This window comes from Euprymna scolopes, chromosome 24 (assembly GCF_053919585.1).
Source record: "Euprymna scolopes isolate OS-2025 chromosome 24, ASM5391958v1, whole genome shotgun sequence".
NCBI classification, from domain to species: domain Eukaryota; kingdom Metazoa; phylum Mollusca; class Cephalopoda; order Sepiida; family Sepiolidae; genus Euprymna; species Euprymna scolopes.
Window position 1 is genome coordinate 102751104 of NC_136505.1, and position 22438 is coordinate 102773541.

At 33.3% G+C, this 22438-nt stretch overlaps 1 protein-coding gene across 8 annotated transcripts in view; it reads left to right on the forward strand.

Moving 5' to 3' along the window:
- LOC145246885 (tyrosine-protein kinase CSK-like) overlaps positions 1–22438 on the forward strand; it is a 570595-nt gene that overhangs the window by 523824 nt on the left and 24333 nt on the right. For 5 of the 8 annotated variants that reach the window (XM_080108753.1, XM_080108754.1, XM_080108756.1 and 2 more), the window contains 2 exons: positions 9145–9364; positions 21691–21859. In XM_080108753.1, coding sequence (XP_079964879.1) covers positions 9145–9364; positions 21691–21859 — 389 coding nt within the window. The remainder of the gene's footprint in view (positions 1–9144; positions 9365–21690; positions 21860–22438) is intronic. The other 3 variants (XM_080108751.1, XM_080108752.1, XM_080108749.1) reach the window with 1 other exon arrangement.

Below are 22438 nucleotides of genomic sequence, written 5' to 3' on the forward strand. Positions count from 1 at the left end.
TTAAGCAATTCACAGTTGTATTCTTAGTATCGCCTGCACTGAGAATTGAACATTTAATCTCCAGAAGAGTGCCACTTAGAATCTATAAAAAGGAAGGTTGTTTGTGTGTATCCAGAGAGAGAAATGGGCCAGGCAGAGGAGAAATAGAGGGTGAGGGAGGAAGAGGGAGAAGAAAGATAGTGACTGAAAAAGAGATAGAGATAGAAGTTTTAATAGAAATATGTCACACTTTTGCTCCGGGCAGTGTCGGGTAACCATGCTAGTAGTAAAATAAAAAAAAAAAAAATTCATTGTTTCATCATCTTGGACAAACCATTTGGCTATAGTCAAAATTGTTTGCTTTTTCTGACTTCCGGTTTTTGCTTTCCATCTGGCTGGATAATTCAACATAGTCAAGCAAACAAGAAAGCTATTCTTAACATGGGCAAAGGGTGAGGATCTTTCATGTTATCTGAAAGAGAGATAATCATTAATCAGAAGGGACCTTATCTTGCTTGTTACTGTCGTCTTGTCTGTAGAGTAGAAACCGGAAGTGAAAAAGGACAGACAATCTTTACTATAACCAAACACTCAGATGCTTTATAAACATGCACATCTTCGAAGTGTTCTTTTTACATGGCTTGTTGCAGTTTTTTGCGACTAAATTTGTTTTGATTTGATACAAAATAGATAAAAGTTGACCAATGTTGACCAAACAATTCACGGCGTGGAATAGGATCATATGGTTTCAGTCTCATTATATTCTCCACATTTTCATGAAATTATTATTCACTCACTAGGAGACATAAGACAGTAAGACGATCACTGGCAGAAATAGATGATGTTTCACTGGAATCTGATAGACAGCAAGTCTACCCAGATTTACAGTACTCTCTGCTTCTTTTGATCACCATTGGAAATCACTCTGAGCACTTGCAACAGCTGTTTAACGTTAATTTCTGTTCATTTTGGAATTTGAGCTGTACTAATCCTTCCCAAGATTCCAGTGGAGGTCTAGATGGTGCTCTCCCTCACTATCTTTTCATTCTACCGGAACCTTCACAGCCATTTTGTGTGGCACTAACTGATGTTTTTTGGGCGAGGTCGTATTTAAAAAATATTTTGATCTACCCTGACAGTTTCAGTTATCTTGGTTTTGAGTAATTATTATTATTATTGCAAACGTTTGTCTCTCTTTGGAATTCCTTCAAGTTTTGTTCCTGTTTTTGCCCCCCCCTCTTTTTAATGGATTTCTTGCATCTGATTTTGCTTGTAGGAAAATCATTGGGCAATGTAGGCCATATTTCTTTTTCTTTTATATTTTTTTCTCTTTCTTTACTAATTGACTGTTTAAAAAGGTGTTCACTTTTCAGGCATCTTGAAAATAAATCACCCGGAAAGAATAGCCATTTTTTCCCCTCCATCATGCCTCACTCACTAACATTTTTCAACGCTGCATTTTCAGACTTGCATGGAGTTCGGTTGATTTTTTTTTTTTTTTTTTTTATTTGATTTTTTTTTTTATTGTTTGTTTTGTAAAACAAAAATTTCCCCTCCTTTTTTTTTTTCTTACTCTGCATAAAATAATAATTTGAAAAGGAATTTCCTGTATCGGCGTCGCCATTTGTTATGTCTTGGTTAAAGTAGAAACGTATACACAGTCAGCGTTTAATGCTAAAACGATGCCTTTATTGTTGACAACCACAAAACAAAGAAGCGCCCCCTGGGGAAAGGTAAAATGTTGCATGCAAGGGCCATAATTTTGGCTTAAGTTTTCTGCTTCAAGGGCGACAATTCATGTTCCTGATAGATTACAGAGACAACTCCCAAAGAAATAATTTAACTCATCAGATCTTATCTTTTGGGATATTAAAAAAATTTTTTTCATTTAATACTTTCTTTCTTTTTCACAGATTTTTCCTTCATTTCATTTTTCTTTTTCCCTTGCTCTTTTTAACTTTTTTCTTTTTTCCTTTCATTGGGCTTCATTTTATTTTATTTTTTTCCTTTGTGTATGTATGTGTGTGTGTGTGTGTGTGTATGTATATATATATATATATATATATATATATATGTCAAATAAATCCGATTAAAGAAGGAACAGTCAGATTTTAACCAAAGTTTAACACCCTTATACAGCCTAACATCACAAGTGCATTTGAGACGTTTTCTCACCATGCAAATCAGCAACAAGTTATTTGATAAGACAGACCCTGTGCATCAATAACTTGCTGCAAACGCTTGGTTTATGCTCTACACTAATCACAAATGTTTTTTGTAGAGTTTTGGGGCCCATTCCTCACTTTTCTTCTTCAGAGCCTCCAAATTGGTATGGTGAGAAGCTGGGATATTACTCTTCAAGGTAGACCAACTATTTTGATCTCACCAGATGCTTTGAAGTGTTTTAATGCTCTCCGCACAAACATTCGGTTCACATTTAAGGTCTTTGTAATGTCTCCTGCAGACTTTCCGGATATGAATAGCTCTATAATTGGAATTAGTTTCACTAAATCATGGGTCATATTGTTCAAAGTAATCTTACAGTTAATCTTTATTGACATACAGCTAAAATAGAATGAAATTATGTGTGTGTGTGTGTGTATATATATATGTATATATATATATATATAATGAAATTATGTGTGTGTGTATATATATATATGTATATATATATAATGAAATTATGTGTGTGTATATATATATATATATATATATAATGAAATTATGTGTGTGTATATATATATATATATATATATAATGAAATTATGTGTGTGTATATATATATATATATATATATATAATGAAATTATGTGTGTATATATATATATATATATATATATAATGAAATTATGTGTGTGTGTGTATATATATATATATAGAGAGAGAGAATGAAATTATGTGTGTGTGTATATATATATATGTATATATATAATGAAATTATGTGTGTGTGTGTATATATATATATATATATATATAATGAAATTATGTCTGTGTGTATATATATATATATATATATATATATATATATATAGAATGAAATTGTGTGTGTGTGTATATATATATATATATATATATATATATATATATATATATATATGAGCAAACAGTTAATAAAATATGTTAAAAAACACTTTGAATTGAGTTAAAAACATATTTAATCTGAAAAGGAAACACTAGATAAGTGGATAGTCCTTAATCCGCGGAGTTTCGAAGAAATACTCTCCTTCTCATCAGAGGGTAGGAATTACCAAAATGCGGGATCTTATCATCTTGGATCATTTTGGTAAATTCAATTGTAATTTTCATTTTCGATATATATATATATATATATATATATATAAAGCTGAACGCCTGTGTGTCTGTGCACGAACAGGCTCCTATATAATTGATTATTATAGAAAACTGACTAAATACAATGATAGAAGAGGTATGTTTAATTTTGAACAGTGGTGGTTTATTAAAATTATGGGGTCTGCATACGTGCCAGACCCCCATCATATGGAAATAAAAAGAAATTAAAAAAAAAAAAACTTTTACAAGAGTTTTTGACATAGACGCGCATAAGAATGGATGGTACAATAAAATTGTGGGGGTCTGCATTCGCGCTTGACCTACATAGAATGAAAATATGTCACAAACTTTAACAAAGACTTTTGATACCTGTCCGCGTAAGCATACTTTTTTTTTTTTTGCACAGTGGTCACCACTTATCAAGGCCCGGAAGCCACTCAGAGATAAGGGTTATTGCAAGTACAGTACATTAGTGTGGAGATTTGATGAAGTATTTACTTAAGGAGGCGGTTCATCAGGAATTTGTTAATGTTGGACTTAAACACATCCAAGTTGTAGTCAGGTGTGAAGCAGGCAGACGGAACAGTTCCACAGGCGTGCAGTTCTAAGAAAGAAGCTTTGTTCATGGAATCCATGTTTTGATTTAGGCACAGATAAAGAGTGGGGGAAATTTTTCACAGTGGATTCGGCTAGACGGGTGTTTTTCGTAAAAGATTGGCGAGGGGGGACCAGAGATTGGAGTTCAGACGAGCACCTGCCATGAAAATAACGATAAAACAAGGATAGGCTCGCAACGTCTCTTCTGTGGGAGAGAGGTTGCAGGGTAGAGAAAAGGGCATCCCCCACTAAGCCACGAAGTCTATTTTGTACTCTGTCAAGGCAGGATAGGCTCCTGCCCAGATATGGCAGCAGTATTTCATCCTTGGACATACTTGGCTTTTATATAGATAGAGAATTGCATCAGTAGTGAGATATCTTCTGGAGCGGTAGAAGGATCCATCATCTTTCCCGCGACCTTGGCAACAGACTTGATGTACGTGTTCTATTTCAGATCAGGAGTAAAGGTCAAACCCAGAAGCTTGTCAAAACACGGGGCCTCTCTCAGACGAGAGCCATCCATCCCAATTGATGCCAGATCGGGATCAGAGCTTTGATGATGTAAGGATAGGAGTTTGGTTTTAGATGCATTAAAGGTAACCAGCCACGTCTTCCCCCACTGAACCACGCACTCGAGATCAGAGGAGAGAGAATCGGAGAGAACTTTGTCATTTACAGCCTTTGATGTGTTGCCGTAAATGGTCGAGTCATCAGCATAGATGTCAACGAATTATTTAAGAATGTGTTTAGGGAGGTCATGGATGTAGATCAGGAAGAGAGTCGGGTCCAGGATTGACCCCTGAGGGACTCCAGCATTAATACTGCAGGCCTCTGATTTTTGTCCATTGACCACTACTCTTATGAGCCTATTGGAGAGAAATGATTTAATGATTGAGAAAACATTTCCAGTTATACCGTAGCTGGAAATCTTGTGAAGTAGACCCTTATGCCATACTTTGTCGAAGGCTTTTGATATGTCATGTAATTATGTTACAGTTTGAGGAAATATAATATGGGGTCTTTATTCATGCTTGACCTCCATAGAATGGAAATATGTCACAAAGTTTAACGTTTTTTAATATAGATCCACATAAGAATATCTGTGATAAGCTTGTTTCAGTTCGAACAGGTGTGATATAATAAAATTATGGGGTCTATCTGGCTTTCATAGAATGGTTTTTAACTTTTTCTTACTAAAATATAGCTTAAGAAGAATAAGTTGTAAGTAATGTCGAAACCAATTTAGGTGACCAAAATAGGATTTGATCAATATTAAAGTATTTCATATTTTCTGTCATTGTTCTTGTCCCTGTTAAATGACTTCTTTTTTTTTTAATATCAGAGTTACTTAAAAGCGTTTAGGCGTTTCCATTTTTTATCGTAAATTATTAAACTATTGGTCAAATCCTATTTCAGTCACCTAAATTGGTTTTGAAAATACTCTCAAATTATTTTACTTAAACTATATTTTAGAAAAAAAAAAAAAAGAAAAAGTTATCTATATTTTAGATGGCGATTTTTTGTTTTAATATTATTAAATAATAAGGTAGAGTATGCCGCAGTAAAACCTAGTTGATTTTTATGAAGCATAAATGAAGATTGTAAGAGGCAAAAATTACCTCAATCGAAAAGGATTTGTCTCCTCTGACTTATGAGGAAAGAGCAGATTCTGAATTTTTAATTATTCATTCGACAACAAAATTAAAATTCTTTTTTTTTTTTTCCATGATAGCTTTGGTTTCGATACCCCAAAATTTGAAGTTATTTCCTTATACGCACACCTCCTTTTCATAAGCTTTCATATTATCATACATCAGAGTCCAATTTTTGAAGGCTCTTTTTGAACCCAGTCAATGACAGGTACTTCTGCTAGTGTATATATATATATATAGAGAGAGAGAGAGAGAAAGAAAATTACAACTGTAAGTTGAACTTTACAATGCCCTTATTCCGCGGAGTTTGTTATTCTTCTCATCCGAAGACATAAAGGAATCAGCAAATTATATTTGCAGTAATGCTAGAATTTGCTAGTTATGGCATTAAGTTAAACCGCAATTTATTGTAGTTATAAATTGCCAAGAAAAGAAGTGAAAAAATTTTGGATATGTAAAAAAAAATATATATATATATATAAAAACAAACCACGCAAATATTTCAGCTTGCATGAAAATTCTCTCAAGTTGACCCGAAATGTGAAAATAGTTCTTTAGAGAGAATGGAATCCAAAATTAAGTCTGGACTGATGATTTACATAATCCGATTGGAAAGCTTTCAATACAGCTGAAATAATGAAAATTGTTTTTTTCCAGACAGTGCAGTAGCCCAAAGAGAAGTTGATCTCCAGTCAAATGGGATCAAGCAATAAAAAGAGAAAAGCAGCATGTCAACCGTTATTGTCGGCTTGATTAGAAAATTATATATATATATATATATATATATATATGGAAACCTCTGCTCAGTCTTGAAAGACAATGGATACCTCTTCTTGAATTGAAAGCCATGTATAATTTCAGAAGAACTTCTGATGGGGAGCTATTCTGTGCAAGTCCTAGAGATGAAGAATTTTCAGTGGCTAGCTGTTCTGTATAGGTCCTGGACTTTACAATTTTGAAGGCAAAGAGCAAAAGATCCTTCTTGTGTTGACAGGAAGAAAAAAAATTGTGCTGGAATGCTGAAAGATTCAATATTTTTATGGAGCAATTCTGGTTTCTGATTGGTTGCCAGCAGAACGTAGCTCCATTTGATTAGTCAGTTTCTATCACCAGTGTCTATAAGTAGAACCTTCCGACTTTCAGTAATCATACCCTGTAAATATATAAAAAAAAATATTGCAACACCCCTTGTAAGGGTAGCTGCACGTATAATTATGAGGTAAGGATTGCGCAATCTCCAACCAAAAAATCTCTTCTGAATCGGCACTGCTTGAGTTCAGTGACAAAGGAAAGTCCAGGAAGATTAGAAACAATGCTGAGATAAGTGGAGAGCACTTGGAATTCCCAAATGGTCACCCATTTTAGTATTGACCAGGCTTAACGCTGCTTAACTTTGGTGATCTAATGGGAAGTAATTTGTCAACTGTGTGTGCATGTGTGTGTGTGTGTGTGTGTATATATATATATATATATATATATATATATATATATATATATAATAAAAATTACAATAATTTTACCAAGGTAATCAAAATGGTAAACTTAAAATATATTATAAATATTAAAGAGTTAATATTTACAAGTAAAATAAACTCAGCCAGATGTAAAAGCTCAATAAAACCGAAAAGGAAATAGAGCTTATAATATGAACAAATGATTGATAAAACATGTTAAAAGACATCTTGAAAAAGAGTTAAAAACATATTTGATTTTAAAAAAGGAAACACAAGATAAGTGGATAGTCCTTAATCCGCGGAGTTTCGAAGAAATACTCTCCTTCTCATCAGAGGGCAGGAATTAGCAAAATGCAGGATCGGATTTTGCATATAAAAGTATTTAATGAAACTACAAGTAAGTCACAGATCTTACTTGGTTAAAAAAAGGGTGAGGTAAGGGGAACAGGAGGCAAAAGAAAAATGATAAAAAGATTTCACATGAATGGACAGTCCGGTGAAGGGTAAAAATCCAAAAATGGTAAAATCCAAAATAGTCGAATTATCTGTGACCTACTTTTAGTTTCATTAAATACTTTTATATGCAAAATCCGATCCTGCATTTTGCTAATTCCTGCTCTCTGATGAGAAGGAGGGTATTTCTTCGAAACTCCGCGGATTAAGGACTATCCACTTATCTTGTGTTTCCGTTTTTAAAATTAAATATGTTTTTAACTCTTTTTCAAGATGTCTTTTAACATGTTTTATTAATCATTTTTTCATATATATATATATATATATATATATATATATTTATAAAATTATTGGTTCGGAATAACATTTTCTTAGTGTACAATACCACACTTAAAAGGCAATTTTGACCGATTCGAACTTATTGTGTGACATATGGATCGCAATAAATGAGTTCATTAATTAGTTCTCTCTATTCACCACTCTTCTTACCTCTTTTTTCTTTCCCCTCTCTCCTCTCATTTCTCCTCTCTCTCTCTTTTCCCTCTTTTCTGTCTCTTTTTCTTTAAACCAAGTTGCTTATTCCTTCCAAGTAATAACCAGTTAATAATCTCCAAACTTTTCTTTAACCTGACCCATGCTCTTTGCTAATTTTAAATTACAATCTCTACAAAGTTTTAAATAAAATAATAAATATCAAATACCGTTTTCAATGCAAATAATATATAGTAATGTGATTGATAATTTAAAAATCAAATTATAATTAAATTAAAAATCCGTTTCATAAGAATGAACAACAACAAAATCAATAATTTGTACGATCGTTTCGGAAAACAATGTTTTTATTGTGGTAGACATCAAGTTACGGACAATAATTTTTACATATAGTGTTTTTACATTAAAATACACTCTGCTCTTTAGACTATTATTCTAATCTCCTTTAAATATATATATATATATATATATATATATATATATATATATATATATATATATAAAGCTAGCCTAATTTAATATACATATATAATGATCTGTGTGATCTCTAGGAAGAGTGTGAAAGGAGTTCCTGCCTTAATGGGTGGCAACTTCCTTTTGATATTCGCCTCCCCCCCTCCCCATCAGACACACTAAAAACCTGAACTCTTGTTCTGACCTCTATATAAGCTTCTCTAGTTCATAAATTAATGCATCTCATTTAAAGTTACAGTGAAAAATAAGGCCAGGTTCATCTGATATATAAAGTAAAGCCAGTCTCTTCATGGATTCGTCAACACGAATTAACTTTATCGTAGATCAGTTTTATTTAATTCCGATATAAATGTATCTTTAATCGATTTTATTGCATTTTGATTTATTTTTGCTTCGTGGAATTTAGAAAAGATGGTTTTTATTTATTTTTTCCCCCTTCTTCCAACATTTTTTCCCCCTTCTTCCAACATTTTCTTTTCCTTCTTCCAACATTTTCTTTTCCTTCTTCCAACATTTTCTTTTCCTTCTTCCAACATTTTCTTTTCCTTCTTCCAACATTTTTTCTTTCCAACATTTTATTCATTTTTTTTTTCTTTAATTACCTAAATTTTCAGATTAGCGAAATGAAGAAAAAAACTCTACAAACTGTTAGCTTTTTTCAATCTCTTGTTGAATTATGGTTCCCCTCCCTTTGTTTTTTTTTTGTTTCCCTTCATATTCTGTGATGTCTTGTCTCCCGGTTTTGTTTGTAGATGGTTTCATGGTAAAATCTCCCGGCAAGATGCAGAAAGTCTACTCTACAAAATGGAGGATGGCTTGTTTTTACTACGCGAGAGCAATAACTATCCCGGGGATTACACCCTGTGCGTTTGTCACCAAGGAAAAGTGGAACATTACCATATAACCTACTCAAACAACAAATTAACTATAGATAACGAAGTATATTTTGACAACTTACCACAGTTAGTAGAGGTACATATCAACTTTTCTTTATATCTTTTGCTTTTTTTTTTATATATATACTTTCTCTTTGTCTTGTTGTCACTTGTCCTGTGAAGTAATTTTGTTTTGTGCCGTATTCTTTTTTACATATCCTTTCTCTTATTTTCTTCTCCTCTTCTGATTTATTTCTTCTGTTTCCTCTGTCACCCCCTCCTCCTCTGCCACCCCTTCTCATCCTCCTCTTCCTCTGCCATCTCCTCCTCCTCCATCCCCCTTCCTCCTCCATCCCCCTTCCTCCGCCATCCCCTCTTCCTCCGCCATCCCCTCTTCCTCCACCTCATCCTTTTCTCTTCCTCTCCTCTTTCCCACCCCTTCCCTCTTATTTTTCCACTCTCATTCTTTCACTCCTGAATAATCTTATTTTTCCTCTTTGCTTCATCTACTCACTTTTCTTTTTTTTTCTGCTTCTATGTCTTTTCATTGTTTATTTTTTTATTTATTTTTTTTAACAAAAAAATCTACAAAAATTCTTCAAAATTTTATTCAATTTACTTTTCTTTTTTTTTCCAATTGAGTTCTTATTTTATATAATTTTTTGGGGATCTGTCTTTGTGTCATTGTTTTATTTGTTTTTTTTTTTATTTTTTATTTGTTTTTTTTGTTGCATGAATTTTGCATGTTTTGGCTTTGAAAGCGTTTGTCAAAAAAAATAAATAAAAATAAGACAAAAAAAGAAAGAATAAAAGAACACCATCTAACTAATCAACGCTAACCTTTGCCCGGCCGGCATGTTTGTTGCCTTTGTGCTTATTTGCAAAACAATACCCACGCAACGCAAATAGGAAAATCAAGCACATTTTCTCTGTGTGTGATCGTTTTTGGACTTGCATCTAATCTAACATCTAAAATCATTTTGTCTGATTTTCAAAAGTCAGACCCAAATAGCATTTAAGCTGAAAAATCAAATGTTGTTCCTGACTAGCCAATTTTCATTGGTTATTGTTGTACCATCTTATTGACAATTTAATAACATCCTTCACTACAATTTATTTTAAAAATTAGTCTGGCTTGAACAATTGATAATGTGAAAAAATTTTTAATAATCACCTAAAAATATAAATCATTAAGGAGAATAACTCTTAAGTTCAAGAGCATATTAAGAGTTGTCTCCCTTAAGTTTGAAAACTAAAATGACTTACATCTTTGACAACGTTGGGTAGGTACAGCTTGAAATTAATCTTCATGATATTCAAAATGAAAAGCAAATTGGAAAACATACTTTTATTTGAATCCTTCGAGATGTGTAACTTGTACTTATTCATTTATTTATTTGTGAGCAGTTATCCTCATCTTTATAGTTGTTTCACAACGTTTCATCGAATTATTCCTTTGACTTTTGTCAGAAACAACTTTCATTAATAAATAAATATACAAATTACTCATCTCAAAGGATTCCAATAAAAAAAAAAAAGCAATATATGATACTGTTCGGTACGGACCAGACAATGGAAGATCAGATAAGAACAAAAAACTTGGATTTATAAGACTAAAAAATCCAACCTTGATCGCCCTTTGGGGTCTGTGGCGCAGTGGATAGGCGTTGAGTCTCCACGGTTCCAGTTAAGCATTGTTTGAAGTTAGCGGTTTCTATCCTACCCAAAGAGGATTAGTTGGCCAAATTGTGGTGAGACGACAACAACTATGGAAGGCAGTAATTACTGAGGAAACAGTTAAGAGACTCAGCATTCCTATCCTGTCACGGTTAATCACCTGATGAAGGCCACAGGAATAGTTGGCCGAAACGTCATGAAATAACTATGCCGATGAAGATAATAGTCTGCAAATAAATAAATAAATTGGAAAATGTTCTAAACTTTCAAAAAATTCAATATAACAAATTGGTTGTATCGATATAAATCTGATGTTGGATTCCACCAAAAGTAGGGGTTAGCAAAAAAAAAAAAAAAAAAAAAAAAAAAATTCAAATCCTATAAGACTTGACTATTGCGTATCTCTTTAATGACATTACTTTTTTTAGTTAGTGTTTTTTGTATTTTTTTTATACATGAAGGTCAGAATTAGCCAAGAAAATAACGATGATGAAAAAAGCAGTAACAATAAAGACAAAGGTGCATTTTCATACATCCTACATGTGCATACATCTTTTTTTAATGTAATTCGCTCCAGACAAGGCATGAAGCCATTTGATGTAAAAGAAGCCAAAAACAAAAAAAAAAAAAAACACTCCAAGCTCAAAAACTAGTACACGCTAAGATTCTGACTCCGAAAACAGCAATTCTTATTCCTTTATCAGAAACCTTTCTCATAGAATGTTAGGATTAAATGACACAGACAAGGTTTGTCAAAGACAAATGTAAGAACAAGATAATAAAACCATAAACAGGCAAAAATTCAATGTAATTACTCATCTAAGAGACCATATTAAGTCTTTACTGACAATTGAAATAAACATGAATTGCCAAGGTAAACATATTAGAGAGAATACATTGGTTATGTAAAGTACATACGACTTCGGTGATGTCTGGATACTATTCTGCAGAAGAATGCTATGACATATAGTAAAAAAAAAATGCTGTGATGACTGTCTGGAAGTCCTATTTTAACTTGCCCAAACTGAGAACTGGCAAAACAACGTGGTGTGAAAACAGTGTCAAAACGGGGAGGCAGTTGGATATGTTTATTGGCTTCAAAGCAAAGAAAAAGATTAAGCCTCAATTTTTAATTTCATGTTGTGCATGTGTAACTATCTGCCAGCCCCGAAAGAAAAAAGAGGGTTGACGCTGTATGCTGAAGGTATCAACTTTATTCAATAATCAGCATGAAAAATACACAGGAAGAAATAGATTTCTTTTTCTACTTGTAAGTCACCACTTATCAAGGCCCGAAGGCCACTCGAGGATAAGGGTTAATGAATGTAAGGTGGTTGTGTAGTAATCATTAACGGTTTAAATTGGGTATAATTTGATTATATATGGGGACAGCTCAACAAGAACTTGTTTACATTAGTTTTGAAGGCTACCATGTTGTATTCAACTGGGAAGCAGGCCAGCAGCACAGTGTTCCACATGCAGGCAGTTCTGGGAAAGAAGCTTTGTTCATGGAATCTGCCTCTAGATTTAAGCACAGCTAGGGGAATTTTATATAGTGGTTGTAGCTAGTCGAGTGGTTTTGTGAAAGTTTGACAAGTGGGAACTATAGATTGGAGTTCAGTCGAGCACTTGCCATGAAAATAACAATAGAGCAGAGACAGGCTTACAATGTCTCTTCTGTGGGAAAAAAGTTGCGGGGAAGAGAAAAGGGTATCATCTAAGCTTCGAAGTCTGTTTTAAACTCTATCAAGGCTGGATAGGGCACGGCAAGCAGCTCCTACCCAGATGTGACAACAGTATTCCATTTTTGGGTGTACCTAGCTCTTATACAGATAGCGGATTGCATTGGCAGTGAGATACCTACTGAAGTGGTAGAGTGATCCAACTATTTTCCCAGCAATCTTGGCAACAGATTTGATGTATATGTGATAGCATTCAAGCTAGTACAACAGAATACATTTCCATAGAAAAAGTGGATAAGAAAGAGGAAGTGGACAAATTAGAAAATGGGTATAATTATATTATTATAATTATATTATTATATATTATAACATGGGTATAATTATATTATTATATATTATAACATGCCTTTTTGCTAGCAGTAATCTGAATGAGGGAATGCTATTTAACCCTTGATTCCAATAAGGGCAGCCTAAAATGATCAAGCTATCGAAACTATTTTAATTGTTGATAAAAATATTTATAATTTGGTTAAAATTCTTTGTAGTGCCGTTTTAGCATATGCAAGTCTTTTTCTTTTTTTTTTTTTTTTTTTTTGTACTTCAAAATTGAAGAGCTCTCACTTGTATAATTCCAAAGAGATGACTTAAATATACTCCAAGGCTCACAACTCTGATATGCTGGGCCAATAGTGAGAGTTTAGCTGAAAGAAAATTTGAATTCTAACTTTTTTTTTTTTTTAACAAATGATCTTGTGTCTGACTCCTGGAACAGTTCTCATCTCCCCTACATCTGTGATAGGGCGTTATTTACTTCTCTCTCACTGCAAAAACTTAGACACCAGAATCAGAAAGTGTGATTAAGGAGGAGAGACACTTTGACCTTCAAAAAATGTCTGGTCAACCCTGCCAGTCTTCTCCTGTAAGGGCGACTCAGGCGATTAGCAATAAACTAACCCCTTCTCAAAGAGAGAAGGCAAAGCCTGGGTGGGTGGACCGTCTAGAACTGCACAGAACTAAACTCCCACCACAGATCAACAGGGGCCGGATCATTACAAGAATGGTCTAATATCTGTTGATTTTGGGGGCCCAGACTAAAAATTCCTAGCCGGATCTGTGATAGGGAAACCAACTAATAAAAAAAAAAAAAATCAAATGCTATCACAAATTGTTGGCTTCAAACTCCCCACTTTGGATTCGTGTTGGCTTAAAAAAAAGAAAAACAACTTTTAAAGATGCCTAAATTTAATGTCTGATGCCCCAACTCTGGCTTTAGTTATCACGTAATGTTATAACAACGGTTGTAGTCTTAGACAAGGAATCCTTTAAACTGCAATAGTTTGCTCATAATAGCTTTCTCATTTACACCTTAGTAGTTTTTTCCATTCCTCTTTCTTTCTCTTCCTTTTTGTTGAGTAATTAAGATGTCTCTATTCTGATAAGTCCTACACTGTCAGCCAAGCTCCAACCTCTGTCCCATCACCGCTATGTGGAATCCCCGTGTTTGTTCTACAAGTGCTTTAATAAACTGTGTTCCAACAAACACTGATGCCCTCCCAACGTATATATCCCGACTAGCACGACAAGCAGCAAAATCCCACCCATTCACTGTTGAGGTTCCCAGGTGCTGGGAAGTTTTCTACTCTGATACTTACTTCCATCGACCTTCTAGACTTTGGGATTCATTCCATTTCCTGCTTTCCTGACTGTACTAATATGCAAAACTTTAAATGTAATGTGAACAAAATATCTGGGTGCTCAACTCCCTAATTAGTGTGCCTCTGTAAACATTGTCTCAAACTCGCAGTAGCTCCTTACATCTTGGAGACAATTTGTGTTTCGGGTGAATATGATTTGAAGAAGAAAAAAGTGCTAACAACATTATTACGCTTGCTCAGTAACATGCAATGGCACTCACTCTAGGTGGGTTGAACTAGTTTCCTCTGAAGGAGGAAATGTCAAGAGAACCTGAAATTCACAAGCATTCCCCAGTCGCTTGTAAGCTTAATGCTATCATGCATTTTAATATATACTATACTGTAAAGTTAGCTTCTTTTTTTTTTTCTTTTTTTTTTTTATACACAGGCATCACCACATTATCAAGGCCAAGAGGCCACCCAAGGATAAGGGTTAAAGAGTGTACAGTAGAAATTTGAAAATTCAGTAAATTTGTTAACTTATATGGAAAGGCTCATCAAGAACTTGTTTACGTTAGACTTCAAGACAACCATATTGTAGTCAGCTGGAAAGCAGGAAAATGAAAGACAATTCCATAGGCGTGCAGTTCTAAGAAAGCAGCTTTCTTCATGGAATCTACATTTAGGTTTAGGCACAGATAAAGAGTGGGGGGAATTATTGATAGTGTTTACAGCTAGACGAGTGTTTCTTCTGAGTTTCCCATTGCTTCCTTGGTGGGGTTGGATTAGAAAACAACATTTAAAGCCAATTGACTTACAAATAGGAATATTTTGCAACCTCCATCACCACATGTTACTCGGGACTTCTTATCTATGATATTATATCCTGACACATAGCCTTAATTTTAGTCTTTTAACTTCCAGTGAAATTTGCTACTTTTCTAACCTGATATGAAAAATACCGTTCTTAACCTTTTAGTGCACACAAAAGACACAGCTTCAAAAAAGGTCCCCAAATTCAATCAAGTGACCTGCCAAAGAGGAAGACTTTCTTTTTTTCCATCGTTTCATGTAACTTAAGAGTTCATGTCTTTGACTTTTATTATTTTAACTTTAAATGGAATTTTCCACTTTTTGGCTTAATCTAACCTTACGTGGAAAAATATCGTTTTTCACACTTACATTCTATCTTATCATAGATAATTGCACAGAATAGGGTGTCATTACTATGGACTTTGTGTTCATGATATCATATTCTGGTACGTAGCCCTAATTTTAATCTTTTAACTTCTTATAGAATGTTCCATTTTACTGCTTAATCTAACCTTTTATGGAAAATGCCGTTTTTAACATTATTTTCATCATATGCTCCACAGATGTGGAGCCCTTGTGTAGAAGCTCAACTCATGGAAGTTTCACCTGCTGTTATCAGCTTATTGACTGTGTCACTCGACTTCCTTATTGTGATGTCTATCTTAAACACGTAGCTCTAATATTAATCTTTTAGCATCAAATGGAATTTTCCACTTTTCTGCTTAATATAACCTTATATGGAAAAATACTGTTTTAAATTTAAAAAAAAAAATTTCACACTCCTATCAAACCATGCTACAGGTGGACCTACGAATAGTTTTCAAATCAACTAATAAATAAAATTTTAGAAAGAACTGTTTTCCATAGTTATTATGAATGTTTGTCCATTTGGATGAAAGGATTGATTTATGAAATATCTCACCAGGATGTTGGGAGAGCAAGCAGAGCTTAAAACAAAAAAGGGGGCATCCAAACCCAATCAACTAACATGTCCAAAATGGGAAGACTTTTCTCTCTGCATCGTTATGTGTCGCCATGAACTTTGTGTCAATGACATATTCTGATATGTAGCCATAATTTTAATTAATTACGAATAAATCGACTAGTATATATCGCTTGTATTGATTGGACTATTGTTTTTTGGGTTTTTTTTATTGATTTTTATTTGTGCAATGTTACAGTCGGTTTGGCCTTCGACCGTCTTCAGACATGCTGGTTGTTGTCTTGGAAAAGAAAGGAGAAAAATGACTGGCCCCGTAGATATTATCGTAGACCAACTCCAAAAATCCAAAAATATCTACGGAGCCAGTAACTTTTATCCTTTCTTTTCCAAACAACACCCAACATGTCTGAGGACGGTCAAAGGTCAATCCGATCGAAATGTTGCACAAATAAACTCAAGATGAGAACAATAGTCCGACCAATACAAGTAATGTAAACAATCAACCCTCATCTAAAAAAAATTCAGAACTTTAAGTCGACTAGTAGTTTCCAAATCTACATAAATTCTATTTAATTATGCATGACATAAGCTTCCCATCGCTTGCTCCCTGGGATGTGGGAGAAAAAATGAAGACAGAACTTTGAATCTACGAACATGTTCAAAATGAAAAACTTTTCTCTCTGCATCACTGTGTCAGTATGGATTTTGTGTCCATGGCGTCATAGCCTGATACATAGCCCTAATTCTAATCTCTTAACTTCTAATGGAATTTTCCACTTTATTGCTTAATCTAATTTAATGTGGAAAAATACTGTTTTTAATATTGTTTGTTTTTCACATATGTGAAGCCCTTGCAACGAAGCTCTGCTATTTTGGAAATGATTTTATCAGCTAATCCACTGTGTCACTTGACTTTCTTACTGTGACATTTATTCTGTCATGTAGCCCTAATTCTAATTTCTTAACTTCTAATGAAATTTTCCACATTTCTGCTTATTCTAACCTTATGTAGGAAATACAGTTTTTTGTTTTTTTTTTCTTTTTAACTATTTTTTCTACACCTAAATTCAATCTTGTTATTATAGGCAATTATCCAGAATAATAGGGTGCCATTTTTTTATATTTAAAAAAAAAAACCCAAAGGCAGTAACTTAATTTGTAACAAATGACTGATTGATTTAATAACAAAACAATTTAATCATTTGGTGTTTATTCAGATTGGCACTAAACGGCAATTAAAAGTAAAGAAAATACGGAAAAGTCGGTATGATGTATGTCCTGGAACGAAGATGCAATATTCTAAAAATCTATTCTATAAATTTTATTCTAAAAATAATTTATGCCTAAAAAGAAAACAGGGATTCTTTAGTGTAATAAATCAAAAGTTATCTCTTGCAATAGTTAACGTTATCTTTATTAAAGTTAAAACTGTTCAGACATTATACTATGAAATATTTTTTTTTATAAAAATTGCTCCAGACAAGGCGTGAAGCTACTTAATGTAAGAAACTAAGAAAAATACTACTTCAAAGTCAAAAACTAGCCTAGCCAATGATAGGTGTTAGACAAATGGATTCCAACCCAGAAAACAGCAATTCTTTCCCCTTTGTCAGGAATATTGCTTATGGAATGTGAGGACTAAAGTCTTTTCCTCATAAAAACATTTGCTGTTTTTTCATTTCCTTTCTGTAAACTGCTGCTACTAGATGAGGCTGTCTTAAGATACCGGCTTCTTGACCTAAAATGCATCAAACATTGATCTTTTTTCTTTTTGCAAAACTCACTTATGTTTTGCAAAAAAAAAAAAAAACCATGTTTCCTCTACAAAACAACTAAACCAAACACTATGAATAAATATTAGAAGAGATAAAGAACTTGAAGCATAAAGCCCCCTTTTTTTCCAAAATTACTGAATGTAACATTAAATAACTCAAAAAGGGTTGATATGCTTCGAAGAACTTTAATACCAATTTTTATATCTTTAAAGCAGAGACGCATTAAAAAAAAAAACTGAAGCTCACACAGAAGAGTCCCATGACACTGCGTGCATTTAACAACAGCACACCTTAGACATGAAATGGATTTATTTTTTATTTTTTTGCAAAGGAGTCGCCACTTATCAAGGCCCGGATGCCACTCGAGGATAAGGGTTAATGAGTCTACAGTGGTCAAGGGAAACATGTCAGTCATCGTTAGTAGTGGAAATTTGGTAAATTGAATTACTTAAAAGGGATGGCTCACCAAGAATTTGTTCACGTTGGACTTGAAGACAACCACGTTGTAGTCAGTTGGAAAGCAAGAAAACAGAACAGAGTTCCACAGGTTTGCAGTTCTAAGAAAGAAACTTTGCAAAAAAAAAAAAAAAAAATTTTGTTTTGATGATGGATTTGATATGATCAGAAATTAATAGAATGTTTCAACTTTAAAAAAAAGAAAAGGAGAGAAAGACAAAAGGGGGGGGGGGGATAATCTTTTTTCCTTTTAAAAACAGTTTCGTCTGTTTATTCAAAGTTTTTAAAATTCTTTAATTATGCTTATAAGAGTTTTAACACAAATTTTTATGCCATGAATAAATATTTGAAGACCTAAACGAAACCGAACCATGGAAACTTTTACCAAAATGGTTGGATTTGTCATTAGATGTAATCATTACAACAGCATATTCTTTTCATTGTTTTCACTTTCTAGTATATATCCGACACAGTTAGACACAATTAATCAACCGAGAATCACATCACTCTATATAAAAGCATATAAGATATCAACGGATACACACTCGAGAGTCAAGACAATGGAAAGAATATGTTGCTGACCTAGCCCTAGTAATAATCAATAAAGTATTGGCTCTATAATAACAAAGGAAATTTGTATAAATTAAAATATAGTTAAGTGTATTTTACGACTGCAACCCTGGACGGCTAGTAAAATTGATAAAGATAAAAAAAAATATATATATATAATTTTTATACAAAAAAAAATTATCAAGATACTAAAAGCTCTACACCGGTACATAGAGCAGCAAATTATATACTTTTATTCTTGAATTTTTTTTTTAACTGTACTTTATATGTATTTTTATATTTTTATATGATACTCTGTGTATCTCACCAATTATTTTTTGTCTCCATATGTCGTATCATTTTTTTTATTATTATTTCTATTATCCCCATTCTTCCTGCTTCTATCCCCATACAGTGTATTTTTATTTCTTTTCTGAGATAATTTCTTTATGCTAGCTTTTGTGAATATATAAACCTGGCTTCTCTTCTTATGAGAAGAATTAGGCTTCGAAATGCCATGGCCTAAAGAGGTTTTTCTTTTTTTTCTTCTTTTAAAGTAAAGGCTCCAAAAGTAAGGCCTCCTATTTTTTTTAACTCAAAAACTAAAATGTTGAAGAGCTACAAAGTTAGGCATGGTACCATTAAAAACGAGAGACCTTGTTCTTCAGAATTTATTTTTCTACATAGTCACCACCATTCTCCATACACTTTTGCCAGCCTCTTATGATGCCTCAGTACTAAAAGTCCAGAGCACGCTTTGTCATAACTCTGTTTTCATTGACATCAATGAACCCATCTCCTAAATGTGCTGACATCAACTTCATCGGCTTTGTAAACGTCCAATAAGTGCTTGTGAATGTTGATTGGTTCAACTTTTTCTGCATAAAAAAAATTCAATGATGTATCTCTGCTTCTGATGCACTCTATGACAGGAGTTGCTTTCTTAGTCTCATACTGTCAATATCTGCAACAGAGAGATGGAACTTTCCAATCATGAATGCATATGATCAGTTATCATAATAATGCAATTTGCAATCCCCTCTGATCCATTCAGGCGGAATGAAAAAAAATAGGAAGTATTACTTTTAGATAGTCCCCGCGCACGCGTGTGTATACAAATTATATATATATATTATTCAAACACGTCTGATTGAATATGATTGAGTTTTTTTTTTTGATTTTGTTGGATAACTTTTCAATTCGCCAAGCAGTCTTTTTTATTTCGGCTGGCATGTTGTATAAAATGGCGCCCAGTAGTTGTTGTTCAGCCATATTCTTCTCAAGCGCTTTCTATCGGTGCATTCGATTGCCGTCTGGAGTGATTGTTGTCATTTTCTTTTTCTTTATTGAGGCTTGGTGTATTTATAGTTATTTTATTTTTTTTATTTGTTATAAAAGGTTGGTGCAGGATGTGTAGGGGCGAATTATTTTTATTTTTGATTTTCTTATTTTATATTTTTAGTTTCTTGCTAGTTATTCAATACAGTTAGTATATATAGTATACTATAAATACACCAAGCCTCAATAAAGAAAACGACAACAACAATCACTCCTAATGACGATCAAATGCACTGATAGAAAGCGCTTGAGAAGAATATGGCTGAACTACAACTTTTGAGCACCATAATATACAACATGCCAGCCGAAATAAAAAAAGATGGCTCGGCGAATTGAAAAGATATCCAACAAAATCGGAAAAAAGAATAACTCTCATGTTCAATTAGACGTGCTTGAATATGTGTGTATATATATATATATATATATATATATGCATGTATGTATACAGCATAATTGCGTTGACACTCCAGTTCTCGTCAGATCACCAAAGTTAAGCATCATTGAACCTAGTTAGTACCAGATGGGTGACCATTTTGGAATTCTAGGCATGGTATGTGTTCTCACTTATCTTGGCATTGGTTTCCAGTCGTCCTGTATGTGTGTGTATATATATATATATATATATATATATATATAAGAACAAGTAGTTAATAAAACATGTTAAAAAACACTTTGAAAAAGAGTTAAAAACATAATTTAATTTTAAAAAGGAAACACTAAATAAATGGATAGTCCTTAATCTGCGGAGTTTCGAAGAAATACTTTCCTTCTCATCAGAGGGTAGGATTTAGCAAAATACGGGATCAGATTTTGCTTGCAAAAGCATTAAATGAAACTGCAAGTAAGTCAAAGATCTTACTTGATAACAAAAAGTAAAGCAGAGGGAATAGGGTGAATAAAAAGGTGATTTCACTTGAATGGATAGTCTGGTGATGGGTAAAATATCCAATAGCGGTAAAATCTCTAAAGATGCAGAATCCAAGAAAATTAACTACTTGTTCTTATTATAAGCTCTATCTCCTATTTGGTTTTATCGAGCTTTTACATCTGGTTGAGATAACTTTATAAATATTAATTCTTTAATATTTATTATATACTTTAGTTTTGCCATCTTGGATCATTTTGGTAAACTTAACTCTAATTCTTATATATATATATATATATATATATATATATATATATATATACACACACACACACATTCCACTTGCCACTGATATTTAAGGGTCAACTCGGGAGAGGTGTGGTTGGAGATTGCGCAACTCTTGCCACAAAAATTTCATGTGCAGGCACCCTTACAGTAAGTATCCACAGTCTTTACTTTAGATATATATATATATATATATATATATATATGGCCACTATTTCTTTGTCTCTCTCTTATCTTCTCTCTGCCCCATCGTCTTTTCTCATCATTCCCTTTCTCCATCATTGTATTGTGTTAGTACATATTTATCTTCGTAAAAAAGAAAGTCACATTCACATTTCCTCTTGATTTGACGCTAATCTGTTTTCTCCGTTTTATTTGGGTTTTTTTTTTCTCCTCTCCCGTGCAGCACTATGAAAAACAAGCAGACGGATTATGCACACGGCTTGCCGAGCCGTTACGAAAGACTGGAAATAATTTCACGACTGTTGATTTGAAAGATTTCGAACGGGGAGGCTGGGTCATCAGCCTTACTGAATTGCTGATAGGCGAACCGATCGGAAAAGGCGAATTTGCAGGTCAGTTAAAAAAAAAACAAATAAATGCATTACGGTCTAACAGTTTTTCTTTCTTTTCAGTTAAATAATTATCAGTTTAATTGCCCCTTTTAACCATCTCTTATCTAGTATAAATATACAAAAGTGGGAATGTTTGTGTGCGAGGACACTTCTCAACCTATATATACTCAATGGACTTTTCATCTCCAGACTTGAAATTTGGTATATAGCATATTCAGGCATGTGGAAAGCTTTTTAATCAGTTTTCATCTGGAAAAAAGAGCTGCTAAGGGGTTGAAATTGAAAAATTGATACTTGAGGTTGTAAGATTTTTATCTGTTTGCTGTTTCACGTATGCATATGCGTGAATGGTCCACAAAACATTGTTAAGAATAAGTAGGTTTCAAAACTCTTTTTTAATGATCGTGTCCAGCTGGCCTTATGGTTATCGTATTTGACTTACTGTTTTAGTTTCGATCTCAGCCCAAGTATTTTTATTTCTTTTCTTTTTTTTTTTTACTTACAAAAAGTGAACTGTTTAGAAAAAACATAATACTCGCATACACGTCACAGTTTTTGTATGAATCAAAATATAATATT